Source organism: Bos grunniens, chromosome 2 (genome assembly GCF_055505025.1).
Source record: "Bos grunniens cultivar Pamir isolate PY7600 chromosome 2, Bosgru_T2T1.0, whole genome shotgun sequence".
Classification (NCBI taxonomy): domain Eukaryota; kingdom Metazoa; phylum Chordata; class Mammalia; order Artiodactyla; family Bovidae; genus Bos; species Bos grunniens.
The window spans coordinates 27,196,234-27,218,502 of record NC_141166.1 but is presented as its reverse complement, the minus strand read 5'-3'; the positions used below and the strand labels follow the sequence as shown (position 1 = coordinate 27,218,502).

The 22,269-nt window shown below is 41.5% G+C and overlaps 1 protein-coding gene across 3 annotated transcripts in view; it reads right to left on the bottom strand.

Annotated features, from left to right (window-relative positions):
- Nucleotides 1-22,269, bottom strand: part of EPHA4 (EPH receptor A4) — a 161,948-nt gene that overhangs the window by 76,765 nt on the left and 62,914 nt on the right. For all 3 annotated transcript variants that reach the window (XM_086366384.1, XM_086366374.1, XM_086366394.1), the window contains one exon: nucleotides 19,793-19,948. In XM_086366384.1, the coding sequence (XP_086222510.1) occupies nucleotides 19,793-19,948 (156 nt within the window). The remainder of the gene's footprint in view (nucleotides 1-19,792; nucleotides 19,949-22,269) is intronic.

Here is a 22,269-nt window from a genome sequence, read left to right as displayed (position 1 = left end):
GTGCTTCTTCTAGCCCATCGTTTCTCATGATGTACTCTGCATAAAAGTTAAATAAGCAGGGTGACAATATACCTTCACATAGTCCTTTTCCTATTTGGAACCAGTCTGTTGTTCCATGTTCAGTTCTAATTGTTGTTTCCTGACCTCCACACAGATTTCTCACGAGTCAGGTCAGGTGGTCTGGTATTCAAATCTTTTGAAGAATTTTCCACAGTTTGTTGTGATCCACACAGTCAAAGGCTTTGGCATAGTCAATAAAGCAGAAATAGATGTTTGTTGGAACATCTCTTGCTTTTTTCAATGATCCAATGGATGTTGGCAATTTGATCTCTGGTTCCTCTGCCTTTTCTAAATCCAGCATGAACATCTGGAAGTTCACAGATCAGGTACTGTTGAAGCCTGGCTGGGAGAATTTTGAGCATTACTTTGCTAGTGTGTGAAAGTGGAAGTGAAGTCGCTCAGTTGTGTCCAACTCTTTGCAACCCCATGGACTGTAGCCTACCAAGCTCCTCCATGCATGGGATTTTCCAGGCAAGAGTACTGGAGTGGGTTGCCATTTCCTTCTTCAGGGGATCTTCCCGATCCAGGAATTGAACCTGGGTCTTCCACAGTGTATGCAGATGCTTTTACCATCTAAGCCACCAATAATGGGCACTAGTTTGTGAGATATGTGCAATTGTGCGGTCATTTGAGCATTCTTTGGCATTGCCTTTCTTTGGGATTGGAATGAAAACTGACCTTTTCCAGTTCTGTGGCCACTGATGAGTTTTCCAAATTTGCTGGAATATTGAGTGCAGCACTTTCATAGCATCATCCTTTAGGATCTGAAATAGCTCAACTGGAATTCCATCACCTCTACTAGCTTTGTTCATAGTGATGCTCCCTAAGGCCCGCTTGACTTCACATTCCAGGATGTCTGGCTCTGGGTGAGTGATCACACCACTGTGATTATCTGGGTTGTGAAGATCTTTTTTGTACAGTTCTTCTGTGTATTCTTGCCACCTCTTCTTAATATCTTCTGTTTCTCTTATGTCCATAATATTTCTGTCCTTTATTGTGCCCATCTTTTCATGAAATGTTCCCTTGGTATCTCTAATTTTCTTGAAGAGATCTCTAGTCTTTCCCATTCTATTGATTTCCTCTATGTCTTTGGATTGATCACTGGGGAAGGCTTACTTATCTCTCTTTGCTATTCTTTGGAACTTTGCATTCACACTGGTATATCTTTCCTTTTCTCCTTTGCCTTTTGCTTCTCTTCTTTTCACAGCTATTTGTAAGGCCTTCTCAGACAACCATTGTGTCTTTTTGCATTTCTTTTTCTTGGGGATGGTCTTGATCCCTGCCTCCTGTACAATATCACAAACCTTAGTCCATAGTTCTAAAGGCACTCTATCAGATCTAATCCCTGGAATCTATTTCTCACTTCTACTGTATAATCATAACAGATTTTGATTTAGGTCATACATGAATGGTCTAGTGGCTGTCCCTACTTTCTTCATTTTAAGTCTGAAATTGCCAATAAGGAGCTCATAATCTGAGCCACAGTCAGTTCCCGGTCTTGTTTTTGCTGACTGTATAGAGCTTCTCCATATTTGGCTGCAAAGAATATAATCAATCTGATTTCGGTGTTGACCATCTGGTGATGTCCATGTATAGAGTCTTCTCTTGTGTTGTTGGAAGAGGATGTTTGCTATGACCAGTGTGTTCTCTTGGTAGAATTCTATTAGCCTTTGCCCTGCTTCATTTTGTACTCCAACGCCAAATTTGCCTGTTACTCCAGGTGTTTCTTGACTTCCTACTTTTGCATTCTAGTCCCCTATAATGAAAAGGACATTTTTTTTGGTGTTAGTTCTAAAAGGTCTTGTAGGTCTTCATAGAACTGTTCAACTTCAGCTTCTTCAGTGTTACTGGATGGGGCATAGACTTGGACTACTGTGATATTGAATGGTTTATCTTGGAAACAGATAATTCTGTTGTTTTTCAGATTGCATCCAAGTACTGCATTTCAGACTCTTTTGTTGACTATAATGGCTACTCCATTTCTTCTAAGGGATTCTTGCCCATAGTAGATATGATGGTCATCTGAATTAAATTCACCTATCCCAGTCCATTTTAGTTCACTGATTCCTAAAATGTCAATGTTCACTCTTGCCATCTCCTGTTTGACCACTTCAATCTCCCTTGATTTATGGACCTAACACTCCAGGTTCCTATGCAGTATTGCTCTTTATAACATTGGACTTTACTTCCATCACTAGTCACATCCACAACTGGGTGTGTGGTTGCTTTGGCTCCATCTCTTCATTCCATCTCTTCATGTGTTCCTCCTCAAAAGTGGAATACTTTCCTAAACCGTATCCTTGAGTTCTGCAGATACAAACCCTCATCATGTAGAAAAAGTTTTCTGCATGGTGACCATACGCACTAGACCTCAGACCAGCTGGAACCAGAAGATCGATGACTGAGATTCTGGATACATTACCCTGTTACCTCACCATCAACCAATCAGAGACCTGAGCATGAGCTGATCACATACCCCAGGACCCTCTCCCTTACACTGTCTTGAGAAACTCTTCCCTCAGTGTTTTTGAGTGTTAGCTCTCCATTCTGCTCACTTGGTGCCTGGTTATAAATGCTGTACTTTCTTTCACCACAAATTTGTGTCAGTAGATTTGCTTTGCTGTGGGTCAGGCAAGAAGGCACATGTTCGGTTTGGTAAGAGCATATCTAGATATTTAGGAATAATTGAATTTCTGATGAATGATTGCCTTTCTCATCAGAAATATGCCAACCTCTTAATGTCTCCAATTATATATGAGATTTATAACTAAGAGAGATAATCATACTACTTAATTTTCTAGTTTCTATATTGATGTCATATCTAAACACACACCAATATCAGGGAGCTGTAGGTCATTGTGAATTATAGCATTTTATGTCTTCCCAAACTGCCCCACTACTGGTCTGAATGTAGGACTGGCAGTTATCCTGCTTATATTATTTCCTATTTCGGGGCAGCTATCAATATTTCTGGTTCTCTTTGGAACATGAAAGGATAAAAAGGTCTTGTTCAAGCGGTTTTAGAAAAGGCAGAGGAATCAGAGATCAAATTGCCAACATCCGCTGGATCATGGAAAAAGCAAGCGAGTTCCAGAAAAACATCTATTTCTGCTTTATTGACTATGCCAACACCTTTGACTGTGTGGATCACAACAAACTGTGGAGAATTCTGAAAGAGATGGGAATACCAGACCACCTGACCTGCCTCTTGAGAAATCTGTATGCAGGTCAGGAAGCAACAGTTAGAACTGGACATGGAACAACAGACTGGTTCCAAATAGGAAAAGGAGTATGTCAAGGCTGTATATTGTCACCCTGCTTATTTAACTTCTATGCAGAGTACATCATGAGAAACGCTGGGCTGGAAGAAGCACAAGCTGGAATCAAGATTGCCGGGAGAAATATCAATAACCTCAGAAATGCAGAGGGCTTCCCTGGTGGCTCAGAGGTTAAAGCGTCTGCCTGCAATGCGGGAGACCTGGGTTCAATCCCTGGGTCGGGAACAACCCTTGGAGAAGGAAATGGCAACTCACTCCAGTATTCTTGCCTGGAGAATCCCATGGATGGAGGAGCCTGGTGAGCTATAGTCCACGGGGTTGCAAAGAGTCATACATGACTGAGCAACTTCCCTTTCACTTTCAGAAATGCAGATGACACCACCCTTATTGCAGAAAATGAAGAAGAACTAAAGAGCCTCTTGATGGAAGTGAAGAGGAGACTGAAAAATTTGGCTTAAAACTCAACATTCAGAAAACTAAGATCATGGCATCTGGTCCCATCACTTCATGGCAAATAGATGGGGAAACAGTGGAAACAGTGGCTGACTTTATTTTTCTGAGCTCCAAAATCACTGCAGATGGTGATTGCAGCCATGAAATTAAAAGACACTTACTCCTTGGAAGAAAAGTTATGACCAACCTACACAGCATATTAAAAAGCAGAGACATTACTTTGTCAACAAAGGTTCATATAGTCAAGGCTATGGTTTTTCCAGTGATCATGTACGGATGTGAGAGTTGGACTATAGAGAAAGCTGAGAGCTGAAGAATTGATGCTTTTGAACTGTGGTGTTGGAGAAGACTCTTTAGAGTCCCTTGGACTGCAAGGAGATCAAACCAGTCCATCCTAAAGGAGGTCAGTCCTGGGTGTTCACTGGAAGGACTGATGTTGAAGCTGAAACTCCAATACTTTGGCCACCTGATGTGAAGAGCTGACTCAATGGAAAATTCCCTGATGCTGGGAAAGATTGAGGGCAGGAGGAGAAGGGGATGACAGAGGATGAGATGGGTTGGATGGCATCACCGACTCAACGGACATGAGTTTGGGTGGACTCCAGGAGTTGGTGATGGACAGGGAGGCCTGGTGTGCTGCAGTTCATGGAATCGCAAAGAGTTGGACACGACTGAGCGACTGAACTGAACCAAACATATATTTGATAATTGTTTCTCTTACAGTTTGTATGATAGCAGAATTGATGTCTTCATCATTTCCTGGTGTCTCCTATGATCCCTAGTTCAGAGCAAGCTCAATAGCTGTTTGAGGAGTCATGAATGACTGGCTGGAACAAGGTCCTCTAATGCATCTTCTGTCCCTCCACCTACAATGTTATTTTAAGCCTGTAAATTAATATAGGCTTTTCTGGGCTAAGCCTGTATTAGCCAGCTTTTCACATACAGATTCATTACCATTAAGCCCTGTAATGGAGCATCTCAATGTAGCTAGTTTAATTCAATAATCTTTGCTACAATTTAAAAACACTCTGAACAAGTGGGAAGGGCTATGCGTCATATAGAGGTGGTGACATCTGTTGGGAAGGACTGTGGAGCCACACACTTATTCAAGAAATACTTATTGTGTCCAGTTTTACTTACATGCTCTAGAAGAAGGAAAAAAAGAAATATTCTGATTCATTGTGATACCTCCCTGGATAGTTGAGGGAAGGGGCATGGAATTAAAGAGGGAAGGAAGAGACTACAGAAAGTTAAATATGGATGCGAGCCTCAGGAGAATGGCAATGTAAGCATCCTGCCCTCTTCTTGTTTTTATAGCTCCATAACCAGCCAGTATGACTGGAAATTTAAAATGTGGGCTCTGCCAATCTAAGCTTTGTTACTTTGACACTGTTTTTTATGACCTTTCTTTTTCCATCTTGATTTCAGGTGATGATTTCTTCAAGCAAGCAACTGTGGCAAACTTTATCTCTGAAGCAAGTTAATTTCATGGGCCTTTTCCTTATTAGCTTTTATAGAATTATGTTTTTTTTTCTTTCAATTTTACTTTTACAAGCAAAATTAAGACAATTTTAAATACAAATCAATCAAGTACTGAAGCATATTTAAAGGGATAATAAATGTCCTCCCTTTACATTTTTGGCTCTTTTTGTAAAACCTGCTTAATATTCATATACAAGCCTAAGGTTCTATCTTTCTTCATCAAAGAATGGGTCTGGCATGCTTAGCTATTTCAAAGTTCTCATGTTTAGAATGCCTTTCACATTTTAAAAATAATTTAGTGACATGGCTAATAGTTGAACTAACAGAAGCAAAATTCAAATGCAATAATCCTTAACTTACTAACCCTTGATAATAGTGTTCAACAAGCTTCTCTGTAAAGGGTCAGATAGATAGTCAATATTTTAGGCTTTATGGGCTATATAGTCTCTCTGGCAAATGTTCAACTCTGCATGGCTCTTGAAAGCAACCACAGACAATACCTAAAAAATGGGTATGACTGTGTTCCAAGAAAATTGATTTGCAAAAACAAGGGCAGTTGAATTTGATTTTCAGGCTACAGTTTACCAAGCCCTGCTACAGAGAATTTGATGGGAGCAAATATCCTCTTCCTAGAAAGATTATCACTAATGATTTTGCATAGAATTCTAGGGACTTCAAGCATACTCTTAACTAATCTAAGGAGATTGCACTCATGATTTACACACTTATGCAAGGCCTCCCAGATGGTGCTAGTGGTAAAGAACCCGCCTGCCAATGCAGGAGGCATAAGAGACTTGAGCTTGATGCCTGGGTCGAGAAGAGGAGGAGGAGAGGAGGTCGAGGAGAAAATGGCAACTCTCTCCAGTATTCCTGCCTGTAGAATCCCATGGACAGAGGAGCCTGGTGGGCTATAGTCCATGGGGTCACAAAGAATCAGACACAACTGAACAATCGAGCTCATATGCACGCACAGGTCAGATAACAACTATGGCTTCTAAAGTCCAAGTTACATTTTCTGACTAACAAAGGAATTAAATGCAGTATATATTATGGTTTATGTTTCGGTTTTCTCATTGCTCTAAAAGCAATGGCCCCTGTATTTCTTGCCACTGTGGATAAATTTAATGAATATCCATTTGCTTCGCTGGCGTGAAATACTTTCTGTATCGCACAGCAGGTACTGGTGGAAGGTGCTACAATGGGTAATCATTATTTTCTAGTGGGATGTCAACCTGCATTCAGCTGACAGGAGTTTGACAGCGTGAAGTTCCCAAGAAACCATAGCCAAATTACAGCAGAAGCAAAGGACTACTGCATCATATCATGTTACATCATAAAAGAAATTTTGATCTTCCTTAACCTACCACATACTTTCCTCTGGGAAAAGACAAGTTTTCACACTATCTAGAGGAATTAAGCGAATGTGACATTTAAGAAGGGCAATATTCCAAGCATCAAAGAAAATTCTAGTAATTCCACAAAACATAATTCTTCCCTCTTGTGGATTAGAAATTCCTGAGTGAAATTCCTGAGTAGTTTAGAAAATATGCTTGATGGCTTATGCCAGGATTTAAAGTAGACCGTTTAGGGCAACCTGATGTTTAGACATTCACATGAAGTCTATAGGAACCTTAATAAAATCATTCAAAAAGGTCAGCCAACACTAAACCCAAAGCCAAAAAATGCCTCCAGTGTGAACTAGGCGTTTGGTGTAAACCATCCCATGGAAAGCCTAGGCCAGAGTAACTGCCACTGGGCACCTTACATACCTTACTCCAAAGTCACAAATAAGGTAAAATTCACTTCTTTGTTCTGAAATTTCACTTCAGAAAACTGAAATTTCAGCAAAAGATGGGCACCCGCTTTGAGAAACGCATTTAAAAGTATGTTCTGCCAGGGACCTCTCTGGCCTGGCAGTTTAATGGTTAAGACTTTGCCTTCCAATGCAGGGCATGCGGGCTTGATTCCTGGTTGGGGAGCTAGGATCCTACATGCCTCGTAAACCAAAAAAAAAAACAAAACAAAACATAAAAACAGAAGCAATATTGCAACAAATTCAATAAAGACTTGAGAAAATGGTCTACATCAAAAATCTTAAAAAAAAAAAAAAAAAAAGTAGGTCCTGCCAAAGTATTTAAATCTATATGGACACATGGCATACTGTGCCACAAAAACCTGAAATTTCTGTTTCTTACAACTGAAATGAAAATGCCAACAGACTCCAGGACCAAAAGGTTTAAAATAAGTCATTTTAAAACTCACATTGTTAGCAAAACTTTAAACACGCAACTCAAATTCTTTAGACTTGGTAGCTGTACCTGGAATTCTGTCCCCTGGCTTCTTCCTTGCCCCCTGGGTCTCAGCTCAAATCTCAGCTCCTTGGTCCTGACCACTCCCTGAAAAGTAAAATCCTTCCCTTTCCTCTGTTTTACACTATGATATACTCTTTTTTCCCCCTCTTTCTTGTAAGAATTTTACATTATCTTGTGTATCATTTATATTCCCACCATTAGAACAGAAGCTCCATGAAAACAACAATCTTTTTTTCTGATTTTTGAGAGTCCCCCAGCCCTTAGACAGAAGTCAAAGGTGTAGTAGGTGCTTATGGAGAATCTGCTGAACAAATAAATGAATGAATGATGATTCCTTAAGCCCAGTGCAGCTCACTCCTCAGAAGTGTCACCACCATGGCACTCGGGTATATCACATCACAAAAGCTGATGAAGAAAAAAAGGCAATCACGTGCTAAAAGGTTTTTTTTAAAGTCCACAGCCAGGGCTGGCAGATAGCTGATAGGACATCAAAGGAGCTCTTGTATAAAGCAATTTCCAAATCTATCATAGACTTTTCATACTGAACTGATTTTAATCACCATTTTAAAATTCAGTGTTGTTGTTGTTCAGTCACTCAGTCGTGTCCGACTCTTTGCGACCCCATGCACTGCAGCATTCCAGGGCTCCCTGTCTTCACTATTTCCCAAAGTTGGCTCAAACTCATGCCTCTTGAGTCAGTGGTGGCATCTAACCATCTCATTCTCTGTTGCTCCCTTCTTCATCTGCATTCAATCTTGCCCAGCATCAGAGTTTTTTCCAATAAGCCAGCTCTTTGCATCAGATGGCCAAAGTATTAGAGCTTCAGCATCAGTCCTTCCAATGAATATTCAGGACTGATTTCCTTTAGGATGGACTGGTTTCATCTCCTTGCAATCCAAGGGACTCTCAAGAGTCTTCTCCAACATCACAGTTAGCAAGCATCAATTCTTCGGTGCTCAGCCACAATCACAAAAAGATAACCAAAATGATAACATGGATCACAGCTTTGTGTAATTCAATGAAGCTATGAGCCATGCCATGCAGGCCACCCAAGACGGTGGAAGTTATGGTGGAGAGTTCTGACAAAACATGATCCACTGGATAAGGGAATGGCAAGCCACTTCAGTATTCTTGCTTGAAGAACCCCATGAAGAGTATGAAAATTCAATGCCTGTGTCTTGAAATTAATTCTAGACATGGAAAGAAACACTCTCCCAGAGCACAGACAGAAATGTAATTTGTAAGTGATCAATTTCTTGAAGCGCTCCTGCCACCCTTCTGATACACCGAGGCAACCACTGCAAGACAGAGCTTCTGAGGAAGAGGTGCCTTGGGTCTTGAGTCCCATAAGGCTTCATTAATCACGGACAACTTTTTGACGGTCAATAAGACTTCAGTGCCTTAGCTGTAAAACCCTCTAACCCTTCAGATCAGCCTTTGTTAATCTCTCTCCAGCTGCAAGACAGGTTATAAGGCAGAATAAACACTTGGGGTGTGTAAGTTGTGACTCAAACAAAGTCATGCATCCTCCCTGACAGCTGTATATGTTGTCACTGCTAATTGCCTTCTCTCAGCCTTTTCTGCTGTGGGTAAGTTTACATGAAAACGGCTGCTGGGACACCTCTTCTGAAATGTAGGCACAGGGCGTAACCTTTTATCACAGCAGTTCATGCATTTAACAACAGCTAGAGCCAAAGCAGAATGGCCCATTATTAAAAATCTGAGTCTTGCAAACACATCAATCCTTTATTGCTGTCCCCAAAAAACCTTGGGTTCCCAGTCGAGGTCACTCCTTACTGAAATTTTGCTACCACTTATTTTTCAGTATATCTAGTATTTTTTTTTCCATTCTATACCCAGGAACCATTTGCTTTTTCTTTACCAATTAACTGTGGTTGAATTTTCTCTAAGATGACTAGTTTATGGCTGAAGTGCTCTACGCAGTCAACTCTCAGTTATCCAGAAAGAAGTCACAATAAGGAAGCCCATTAAAAGTAATTTTAAAAAAAAGCATGAATATTTTGCTTTAGAATTAGCTAGCGTGTGAATTCATTTCTTACAAAGTTCTTTCTCATCCTTAATCTCCTTTGCTCCCCATAATCACATCTGGTAGAAAAGTATGTGTTACCCGAAGCAATCTGATGAGCGAAAACTAAGATAGGAGAAGTGAAGAAACTCACCCAAATTCACCCAGTCAATAATGTGCAATGATAGGATCAGAAAGCCTGATTCAAAGGCTAAAAGGATCCCCTTCCCAGAGATATGCACAATCCAAAGGAAAAAAATGAAGTGTATCTACACATTCTCTGTGGCCCCAGCTGGGACCTCTCACATTTCTCCTGGCTGTTCTGCCCTTCAGGCTGACGTTTGCTGGCATTACTTCCTGTCAGGTGCTCTGGTCTTAGCTAAGATGTGCTGTTTGCCTGGTTCCTACATTCGAGTCCAGAGCAGGGGTTTTTATTAAAGGCTCTTTCCTAGGTGGAAGGTCACAGGAGGGTGGGGGGCAATTCTACCCATGCAACAGGGCTCTCCCCTCGGTCCATCTTCTGCCAAGCTGTACATGGCTTGTAGAACAAGAGTCAACTATGACGGCAAAATCAAAATGCTGATAGCAGAGAAGGTATTCACTTCTCACCCTAGGGGATCTCAGGAAAGTGCCTAATTGACCTTGTTTCACAGAAGCATGCTGTGCACAGCCAGGGTATGACTTCTATGAGTAGTGTCAAAAATGCTACCCAGAAATGACAGGGCCTGGGTGATAACAAACCATTCTTAATTATTCATGGTGATGGAAAAATTTTAATAACCTGGCTAAATGATACTGGCAGTTGAGTCAAGTCTTTCACTTGGGCTCACAATCCTGTCCCTTAAACATGTGCATTTCCCAGCTGAATCTACTATGTACTATTAATCCTGATAAATAACCTGTATAAAACCAGAAGTAGGTTGGAGGATAAGATGGAAGCTAAAAGAGCATTTTCAAAAGATAATTCAATAAGATGATATCTGATCTTCCTTAAATAACCTAGAACTTTTAAAATTTTACCAAATGGCAAGTGATCAGCCTGCAGCCCATCTAGTGCTTTCCATTAAGCACACCTGGTGCTTCTCCTCCCCACCACCATCCACCCCATATCCGTGTCTTTAGACAAGAGTTATGCACTTAATTTCTTTAGAGGTAATTTTTCCTATTCACAGTCAAAATGCTACAAGGTAACCCAAAAGGAAGAAACAAAGATGTAGTTTACTCACTAACTGATATCAGACCTTGAACTAAAGCTGTAACTAAAAAATCAGTCTAGAAATGGAATGGATAGAAGGTTGCATATGAATCATGAAAATATCTTTGGTTGATTTGACCAGCTTTTATGGTCCAGAGGACACACATTTGTTGGCCTATCAACTGGCTTAACAGGCAGTGGACCATATGTTCTGCCTTGAAAACCAAGTCTCATGACCTGGCAATGGTGGGGCAGGGGCGGGGGGTGGGGGGGGGTTGATGTCTCAATTTGCGTTTCTGTCCTATGACAAATGAAATGTAGCATGAAACTGCACTCTAATATTGCAAATTTGATAAATGACATGAAATAACCAAATCTTAGATACAAGAATTTTCATAAAAATATGTTCTAAAAAAATGATTACCGGGATAATAAAATGTGAAATGGTTAGGGATCAACCAATGGATCTTCTGAAACACTTTCATGGATACAACTTTAGGAATATTTGGCCTTTATTCTCACTCTGCTACTAACCGATCTGTCACCAGAACTAACTGCATTCTCATTTATCAATTTCACATAAATGTCCTTCCTCCAATCATTACATTATTAGTTACTTGTAGTTCTAAAGCAAAAAGAAATATGCTTTGGGGTGGGAGAAAATGTACTTTACTTGAAGCCAAAGGCTACCTTTTATCCTATGGTTTATAACATCAAAGCTTTGTGTTAGACACCCCTCCACACATCCCTTAGCCGATGTGAGCGTGTAAATCTTTGGGGGTAGAGAACTGAACTGAACATCAGTGGAACCTTCAAGGGCTTGCTTGAAAATGGATATGAGATTTCCAAAATTAAAGCACTTAAAAAAAAAGTCTCTCTATTCTCTTGACCTTGGAAACAAGTAAGGACGATGTTATTTTAATTTGCATTCAAATGTTAACAGCACAGTCACACAGCACCACTGGGATCCACACTGGGTTTCCACTGAAGATTGCTCATCATTTCATTATGGTTCATTATGTTGATAACTGTCAGAAAGCATTAGAAGTGAGGGGCTTTGACTAGTAGAAGTGAAATGGTAATTTTAAAACAATACACTTTCTGGAGGAAATACAGTGGTGCAATAAATTCAATTAGAAAAGGCAAATGTAAAGACAGAATAAGTGGTGTTTTACTGTTTGGAGCTGGACTGTTTCAATTTCTTGATAACGTATACCTACAGAAAGCTTTCTCAAATCAAGACCTTTCCTCATAAATCTTGGTAAATGTGCCCTCATTAGCACTAAGCTCCTCCAGTACAAATTGTCTTAAAAGCTGTAATTTTGGAATATTTTAGGCCATATCAAAGTATCAATCAATCACTCTTTGTTTGTTTGGCATAGCTGATTGAATTATTCAAGGGTGTTCACTTACAGACAGATTCGTGAAGGCCCTTTGCGTTGGCAATCTAAAATAAGTGAAGTCGCTCAGTCTGTCCGACTCTTTGCAACCCCATGGACTGTAGCCTACCAGGCTCCTCTGTCCATGGGATCTTCCAGGTAAGAGTCCTGGAGTGGGTTTGCCCCCAGTCATGAGGCCCTAATAAGTTTCATCAAACAAGTTAAATAAAGACCCCACAACACAAGAACTGATTTCCAATTGAAAAGGATGGAAAACTACTCCAGTAATGGTGCTCAGAAGTCAAAGAGGCAAAATAACAAATTAGTTATTTTGTCCTAGATATACAAAGCCAATCTGCTTCTGCTATAAGGCGTTTTTTCAATACCTTTTGAAACACAAGAAAGAATCAGAAAGTTACCTTAAATCTAATAGTGGTTTGGTCTCCCAAAGAGGGAAAAGGAGACTCACTAGAATCACTGAACAAGCAACTGAATAACTAAGACATCAAGGTCCTGCACTGGTCTCCTAGCACTGCTGATCACCAGACTACATTCCTGACTACAAGGACAGGTACAGAGAAAGGAAACGAGATCTGGAAGGGAGGGGCTGCTGATCAGCAAAGTTAAAGGACATTAATCTCATTAACAGAAATCACACTTATTGGTCAGAATGGCCATCATTAAAACATCTACAATAATAAATGCTGGAGAGGGTGTGGAGAAAAGGGAATCCTCTTGCACTGTTGGTGGGAATGTAAATTGGTGAAGCCACTACGGTGAATAGTATGGAGGTTCCTTAAAAAACGAAAAATAGAGTTATCACATGATCCAGTAATCCCACTCCTGGGCATATTTCCAGAAAAGATGAAAACTCTTAAGTTGAAAAGTTATAATACATGTACCCCAATGTTCCTAGCAGCACTATTTACAACAGCCAAGATAAGAAAACAGATGAATGGATAAAGAAGATGTGTGTGTATATGTGTGTGTATATATACACTGCTGCTGCTGCTGCTAAGTCGCTTCAGTCGTGCCCGACTCTATGCGACCCCATAGACGGTAGCCCACCAGGCTCCTCTGTCCATGGGATTTTCCAGGCAAGAGTACTGGAGTAGGGTGCCATTGCTTTCTCCGGTATATATACACAGACATATTTAAATGGAATATTAGCCATAAAAAAGAATGAAATGCCACTTGCAGCAACACGGACCTAGAGATTATTATACTAAGTGAAGTAAGTCAGAAAGAGACAGATGTACAATACCATTTATATGTGGATCTTAAAAAATGATACAAATGAACTTATTTACAAAACAGAAATAGAGTCACAGACATAAAAATCGAACTTATGGTTATCAAAGGGGAAAGGATGGGGGGAAGGATAAATTGTGAATTTGGGATTAACAGATACACATGACTATACATAAAATAGATAAACAAGAGGGGCCTATAGTGTAGCACTGGGAACTATATTCAGTATCTTGTAAAAACTCACAATGGAAAGGAATCTGAAAAGAAATATAGATATATAACCAAGTCACTTTCCTATATACCTAAAACACTGTAAATCAACTATACTTCAATTTTTAAAAATCATACTGAAATTTCTTCTAAGAAATGATTCATGAAATCAAAACCCCTTCATCAGCTTAGATGGCATCCTTGTATTATGGAAGTCTGTCTTGCTGGCAAAGTCACCAAAAACCCTGTCGACTTTTTAACTGACACATGTGTCTGAGAACACTGTCATTTCCACTCTTTGGCTGTAACCTAGTAACCTGTGGAGACTACAGTGCCTGTGTTTGATTATGCAACTCCAAACCAGGAGATTTTCTTCATCTGAGGGACAAAGGAAGTACTCAGTTTCCATTAAGGGAGAATGTTCATAACCTTTGAAATATCTCCACTAGGGCTACCACTGAACTGAAGAAATGGCCTGTAAGTGACAGGCATTGAAGAGCACATCTCCCATCACGTGTCATCCAGCAGGGAGGCTCTAAATTCCTACTGCCTGAAGATGGTCCAGGCTCCCCGGGTGGCTTAACGGTAAAGAATCTGTCTGTCATTTGCGGGAGACTTGGGTTCTGTCCCTGGGTCAGGAAGATCCCCTGGAGAAGGAAATGGCAACCATTTTCTGGCCTGGAGAATTCCATGGACAGAGAAGCCTGGCAGGTTACGGTCTATGGGGGGCGGTCACCAAAAGTCAGACACGACTTAGTGACTAAACAACAAAACAAAGACAGTCCACTACAACAGCAGCATCTGGGGGACTTGTGAGATGCAGAAAGTCAGGCCTGACCTCTCCAACCAATCCTTAGGTGACTTCACATGATGTCTATGCATGTTCACCTTTAAGAAGCATTGTTAAAACTCTCCATTCTAACGGGTATGGATTATTTTCTTGAATTATGTGATGCCTCCGTTGAAACCCTGCCTATCTCACTCATAGCCATTTATGTCCACCTAACCAGAGGCTCCAGCCAAGAAGTCCTCCAAGAGATAAAGTTTATTCGCCATTAAATTCTCTGAAGTTTTCCAGCAATGCTGATGGTATGAAGAACGTCTTAGGTGTTTCCTTCTAAATCAGCCAATACGACTTGTATTCACCTGGTCTAATCATTCGCCAAGTGAACAAAAACCTGATTTTACAAGCCAGTGGAGCAGTCTCTCTCTTTGGCTAGAAGAATGAGTCTCAGAGAGTGTGTTTTATTTCTTCATTAGTCTGCCGTCACAGTGAGCGATCACTAAACGCAGGGCTGCATAAGAATGTTGGGGTTAAAGACAGCATAATGAACAAAGAAGGTCCCTGATTACCACGGCTGTCAGCGCAAGCGAATTGGGTTTGTCACCTGGCTTAACCAACTGGGAAGAGCTGATTAGAGGCTGGAATCACTTTGAAAGGATCCTTGATGTTTATGTTCCTTTCCATCCCCACATCTTGTCAAGAGAAGCCAATAAACCTGGGGGTGGGGCAAAGGGGAAGGGCTTCATTTCATGGGTTATTTGAACAAAAGGTTCTCTGAGAAACTCCCACTGTTTTCTCTACTGAAAAATCTGCTACCATACTGTCTGTCCATGGAACTTTCTGTGATGGGAGAAATATTTTCTAGAAGTGCCATTCAATATGCTTACCACATGTAGCTATCGAGTCCTTGCAATGTGCCAATTAAAATAGGCCTAGTGGTTAATATGTTGGACAATGCAGGTCCACTATTCACCAGGATGGGAGAGATCTAGAGGAAGAGCCACGGGCCAGAATGGATTCTAATTCTGCTGGTTAATTCACTAGTCTATCCATTAGCAAACCTCACAGATTAGCCGTATCTCAGAGTCTTAAGAGTCTTTTGTGTAGTTAATATTTATCAAATTAAAAAAAAAAACTTAAAATTTTAACTTCATAGAGGAGTGATCTCAACCTTGTCTGTACAGTAGAATAAGGAGGGCAACTTTTGAAAATACTAATGTCTGAGTCCTACTCTAATACTGTAGTCAAGTGAGAAAATCTCTTTAGAGGGGCAATGAGATGCATAGGCCATCTGCTGTGGAGGTAGTTTGGAGAAGGGAGTGACCAGCTGGGAATAAAAAAAAAGAAAACAATTATTAGATCCATATCTTGTGCCAGACTTTTCCAAATATCTTCTTGTTTAATTTTTAAAATGATTCCACAGGTAGTTAGTGAGAATCCCATTTTACAGATGAGTAAAGTGGGGCTTTCATTCTGTCTGCCCTCTGATGCTGGCTTGAAACTCAACATTCAAAAAACTAAGATCATGGCATCCGGTCCCATCAGTTCATGGCAAATAGATAGGGAAACAATGGAAACATTGACAGACTTTATTTTCTTCGGCTCCAAAAATCACTGCAGATGGTGACTGCAGCCATGAAATTAAAAGACACTTGTGCCTTGGAAGAAAAGTTATGACCAATCTAGACAGTATATTAAAAAGCAGAGACATTACTTTGCCAACAAAGGTCCATACAGTCAAAGCTACGGCTTTTCCAGTATGGCTTTTTCCATGATCCATCACATCATGTATGGATATGAGAGTCACACCATAAAGAAAGCTGAGCGCCAAAGAATTGATGCTTTTGAACTGTGGTGTTGGAGAAGACTCTTGAGAGTCCCTTGGACTGCAAGCAGATCCAACCAGTCCATCCTAAAGGAAATCAGTCCTGAATATTCATTGGAAGGACTGATGCTGAAGCTGAAACTCCAATACTTTGGCCACCTGATGCAAAGAACTGACTCATTTGAAAAGACCCTGATGCTGGGAAAGATTGAAGGTGGGAGGAGAAGGGGACAACAGAGGATGAGATAGACGGCATCACCAACTCGATGGACATGAATTTGAGCAGGCTCCAGGAGTTGGTGATGCACAGGGAAGCCTGGTGTGCTACAGTCCATGGGGTCTCATAGAGTCGGACATGACTGAGCGACTCAACTGAACTGTAACTAGGGCTTGAAGAGATTAAATAGCCTCACAAGTGTGTGGTGTTAACATCAGTACCATGTTTCCTCTTAACTCAGAGTCAGAGATGAAATAAACCCAAGGATCCCATTAGGAAAATGTCAGACAATCACATGTTGCTTTGGTGCTTTCATGGGTCTCTTATCAATGACCCAAAAAGCCATTTTTCTTTCATTGTTGAAACCAGTCTCTGAAAAATGCAGAAGTTACTTTAGTGTTAAAACTTTCAGGTCTACCCACAGGCTAAAATCAATATTTTCCTTTTCTTATTTGCATAGTTAAGGTAAAGCTGACAATTTAATTCCTACAAAAACATAAAATTTCAAGTGTTCAGAAACCACTTGTATACATATGGCAAATGTGCCAGTAACTCAGGCATGTACCAACTTTTGGGGTCTCCCTAAACTCCCACATGGCAAGCTGCAGGAATTGAGTGATCAGCCCATGGTCCCCTAGGATGCTAGACAACAGATCAGAATCATAAGACTAAAAACACCTGGGAGAAAAAGCCAGGTTGTCTTGCCATCAGAGGAGACTTTTATGAGGTTCATGACATAGTCAGTTCAGTTCAGTTCAGTCGCTCAGTCATGTCCGACTCTTTGCAACCCCATGAATTGCAGCACGCAAGGCCTCTCTATCCATCACCAACTCCTAGAGTTCACTGAAACTCACGTCCATGGAGTTGGTGATGCCATCCAGCCATCTCATCCTCTGTCATCCTCTTCTCCTCCTGCCCCCATTCCCTTCCAGCATCAGAGTCTTTTCCAATGAGTCAACTCTTCGCATGAGGTGGCCAAAGTACTGGCGTTTCAGCTTTAGTATCATTCCTTCCAAACAAATCCCAGGGCTGATCTCCTTCAGAATGGACGGTTGGATCTCCTTGCAGTCCGAGGGACTCTCAAGAGTCTTCTCCAACACCACAGTTCAAAAGCATCAATTCTTCAGCACTCAGCTTTCTTCACAGTCCAACTCTCGACACAGTCAAGCCCTGGCCTAGAGAAAGACTTTATCTGTTTGAAAAGTAGGAGTTGGGCTGCATGATGCAAATTGAGGGCAATTAGCACACTGTCGTCCCACAGAGTCCCTTTGAGTTTGCTACTGTGACCTAAAATCACAACTGGAGAATCATGGGAGAATCAACTGGAGACAGAGGAGAGTTTATTATTAAGCTAATCTCACACAATGGAACAGTAGAGAAGGATATTTAGATTGGAAAAGAAAAAGGCTGGGACTAGAGCATATCAAATCGCCCTGGCATCCAGGGGAAGCAGGTAGTCTACGGAAGGAACAGAGAAAGAACATGAGGAAATCTTTGCCCAGTTGTGCTCACACCTAAGGCCAGCCCTAATAACCTTCCTTCTGGAAGTTTGCGCTTGAGCTGGGGAGGGGTAAGAGTGCCTCCAAATAAATAGAAACTCTGCAAAGTCTTCTGGTCTTGCAGAGCCATCACTCAGCTGGGGTGGACACTGGGGCTGGCAGTTACTCTCTAAAATGAAGATAATATCTATCTCATATATTTGTTATCTTGTGAGCCCTATGATAAGGTTAATGGAAAGTGTCTAATACATTACCTGGATGTGATGATAAAAAGGTGGCTGTTATCATGATTATAATTACTATCATCTCTGGTTATGAAAGGAACTCCTGCTGCTGTTGCTACTGCTGCTGCTGCTGCTGCTGCTAAGTCGCTTCAGTTGTGTCCGACTCTGTGTGACCCCATAGATGATCTCTCACCAGGCTTCCCCGTCCCTGGGATTTTCCAGGCAAGAACACTGGAGTGGGTTGCCATTTCCTTCTCCAATGCATAGAAGTGAAAAGTGAGAGTGAAGTTGCTCAGTCATGTCTGACTCATAGCAAACTCATGGGCTGCAGCCTACCAGGGTCCTCCACCCATGGGATTTTCCAGGCAAGAGTACTGGAGTGGGGTGCCATTACCTTCTCTGAGGAACTCCTGAGGGTAGGACAATTTCAGCACAAATTTGGGACTGCCCTGAAGTTTCTCCACCTGCTCCTTTTAAATGTGGTCCTTGACTGGGCAAGAAAATGCCTCCACCACTGACCCAAATACCTCCAAATCAGAAAATACTCCTGTCTGCGGTGTTATTTCCAGGCCACCCAAGGTAGACTATATGGTAGTTGAGAAACAAAATAATGCAAGTCTTAGTGATAGTAAAACCTAAAATCTATCAACTAGCATGATTTTATGCATTTTACACAGTATGTAAACAATGTGAAGTGTTGAGTAGGAGCAACCGTGAAGGAGGTACTATTATTAGTCCATTGGACAGATGAGGACACTGAGACTTAAAAGGCTCCAACAGTCACCTGGGTACTAAACAGTGGGCTGGGAAACAAAGCCAAAACCTGTGCAAAGCCTCTGTGCCTGGCCACTCGATTCTGACCCTCCAAACACAGACTTGGCCAACGAGAACACAAGGGCACCCAGGTCCACCATTCCCTCTTCTGGTCAAGGTCATAGCCGTTGCAGGATTTATGAATCCCAGAGTGTGAATGAAATTAATAGTAACCTTTAGGACCACTGTCCATATAAAGTGTGAGAAAGAGTTCTCTGTTCCCTTGCATCCCAAGGTGCCAACCCCATTCATTCCTTACCCCAGCGTGTGTTTAGTGCCCATCATTCAACAAGCATTCACAAGGATCCAGGCCTAAATGTTATGAACACAGAACTATGAGGAAAGAAGAAAAGTAGTGAAGGGAAATGACATCGCAAGCCATGAGGTCAGCACACAGAACTGAAACCACCTGCCCACACGTGATCCCATCCTTTACCGCTTTCCCCTCCAGCTGCCAAGCTTCCCAAGAGTCCGTGATGACATGTTAAAACCGTTTATAAATTCCCATCTCAGCTCTAATTACACTGTCACACAACCCCCGAACATACCATCTCTGCTACAAAAACTAGTCTGTCGGCAGCTGTGCGTTCTGAAGGCAACAAACTCAGTGAGAATGAGCCATTCTTTTCCTAAGCATTTCTCCTGCTCTGAGTGAGAAAAGACGTACGTTTGATTTCATTTGCCCCCCTGCACCCTTATCCTGGGAGAAGGGCTGACAAGTGCCCCAATGATGGTAATGGAAGCTGCTGGCATCTAAGACATGGGAGATGAGTGTATAACTTACGGGTACAGGGCATGGAGGCAGCATCGTTGTCTGCTCTGAAGAAGCCTCGGTCACAGGTACATGACGTCGCGCCTTCCCAGACAGAGTAGCTGTGTGGCGGGCACTTAGCACAGGCGGCATCCGTGGAGAGGGCCTTGTAATATCCGATTTTGCAAGCTAAAGGGAAGCAGAAAAAACAAACCAATATAAACCCCTAGTTAACAAAGCAAAGCAAGATGTCACTTCCTTGATTCAGAAAGAGATATTTTTTGCTAATCTCACCGACTCAATGGACATGAGTTTGAGCAAGCTCTAGGAGATGGTGAAGGACAGGGAAGCCTGGGGTGCTGTAGTCCATGGGGTCGCAAAGAGTCGGATACAGCTGAGTGCCTGAACAACAAGTGAGCATCTGGCTGGAGATGCAGGTAAAACAACCCAAAATATTTGTTGATAACAACCACTCTTTAATAATCTTTAACATGACTGGTCAGGTGGCAAAGCCCTATGAAAAAAATTTTCTTAAAACCAGTTGTATCAATAAAATCACACCTAAAGTTTACCCAAGTGCTTCCTACATGCTCATATGCACAACATTGTTTGATCTTTACAGCTCTCCATTTCCACAGGCACTGTTATTAACCTTACCTTAGAAATGAGGAATACCAGCTTTGAGCAGTAAATTGTCGGCACCAGACCACGCATCTGGTAAATGTCAGGGACCAGCTTTGACTGCAAGTGTTCGGCCCCCAAAGCCCGTACTTTTGGCCCCATGCTATGGAATCTAAGAGCACGGTCTTGAACCAACCAGTTGGAAGTGTAGCTCAGTGCCAACCAAAAATTTGTAGGTGATTATTTCTTAATTATAGCCAAAGTGAAAGACCAACATAAGCAACCAAGCATAAAAGACCTGGTAAGACGTAGATCATGATTTCAGGGGAAAGTAATATAAACTACCCACAGAACATTTTGGAATATGTTAAGTTTTTTTAAGATCAGCAGATACTCCGTGTTTATTTTCAACTTCATAAAACCCTCCTGTTTTCCCCTTCCTCCATTTTTCAACACCTCCCTCCCTCTGCACACACAGCCCAGTTGACTGGTGGGGAGAACATGGACCATATAGTCCCTCACGCACCTGACCCGCTTTCCATGACTTCATCTTTATAAACATCATGCTGACACTGAGGGCTGCTTTGACTAATGTGGAAAACCTCAATAATTCTGGGAAACCTCACAATAAAAAATAATTAGTAGGGTCTTGCTCTCCCTTTTTCTCTCCCCTATGCCCTTCAAGATCACCTCCCAAATCAGTCTCAACCTCACATAAAAATTGACCCACACCATCCGTATTAAACCCACAGTGACAAGGCCATTAAAAATACAGTTATTTTATAAGACCAGAGGTACCATTAAAAATGTGACAGTTACTCACAATCTTTCCAGTATGATTCACTCTCAGGTTTTTTTTTTTTTCCCATTTATCACATACTTTGGGTGTTTTCATACTATCAAAAATATCAGCTGGGAGAAGGCCCTTTTCCATTAGCGTGACCACCGCAAGAGACCAACCGTGCCAGCAGTCAGCAGATTTTATTCAAACCAGAAGATAAAAAGAGATCCACAGAACTGTGTGATTCTCTGAGAGATATGGCCACATTCCCCATCTCATTACTCATCCGTCAAGCATCCGTATGGCTTCCAGTTGAAGTCTGTTCCTCCCTCCAGCACATCCTGTTGGTATTTTCTTAATCATGCTCTGCTAACGGGCAAGCGGAAAGGGAGTTGAGCAGAAGCTCCAGAAAGGTCCACAGTGACTTCACCATTATTAACTAATGTTGTTTATGGAACTTCCTTTAACGGGCCAAAACTTTATGATGTGTATAGCACCAACAATAAAAGCGCTCGGAGATCAATCTCTCCCTTATTTGCTTTTGTCTTTCACTGGACCAGAGCATCTTAGAAAAACAAGTTGCCCCAGTGGCTGAGATTTATGGTGTCTCCAGTTTATACACATCATATCATTAGACAAGGTTCAACATGCAAGGTGCTTTCTGGTCACGCTTAAAGATGACCCTGCATTTTCGATTAAAATCAAAAAGTCCAGCTTTGGCAGGAAGAAGCACTGAGGGTTCAACTTGACCCTCCCACTTCAAACACAATGGGTTCTTGAACTTGACACAAACTCACTGGGTCACATGTCACTCAGCCAGTCACAGCCCACAAAGGCAACTTGTAGAAACTGGTCGCTCCGCGCTGGGACTGGCCAAAGCGATAAATTGCTTTTATTTGTTCACATCTGGATATGGGAGGAAAGCTTTCCACGTTCCTGACTGATCCTTGTGAACATTCCTTCATCAGGCAGCAAATGTAAAAACTAAAAATGGGAGTGGAATATTGAAAACAAAAAAATTGGTCTATGACTGATTCGCTGCAATGTGAAAACAGAACACATTTAAAAACTTGTTAAGAAAAAAGGCATGCTGCTTCCTCAATGTCTA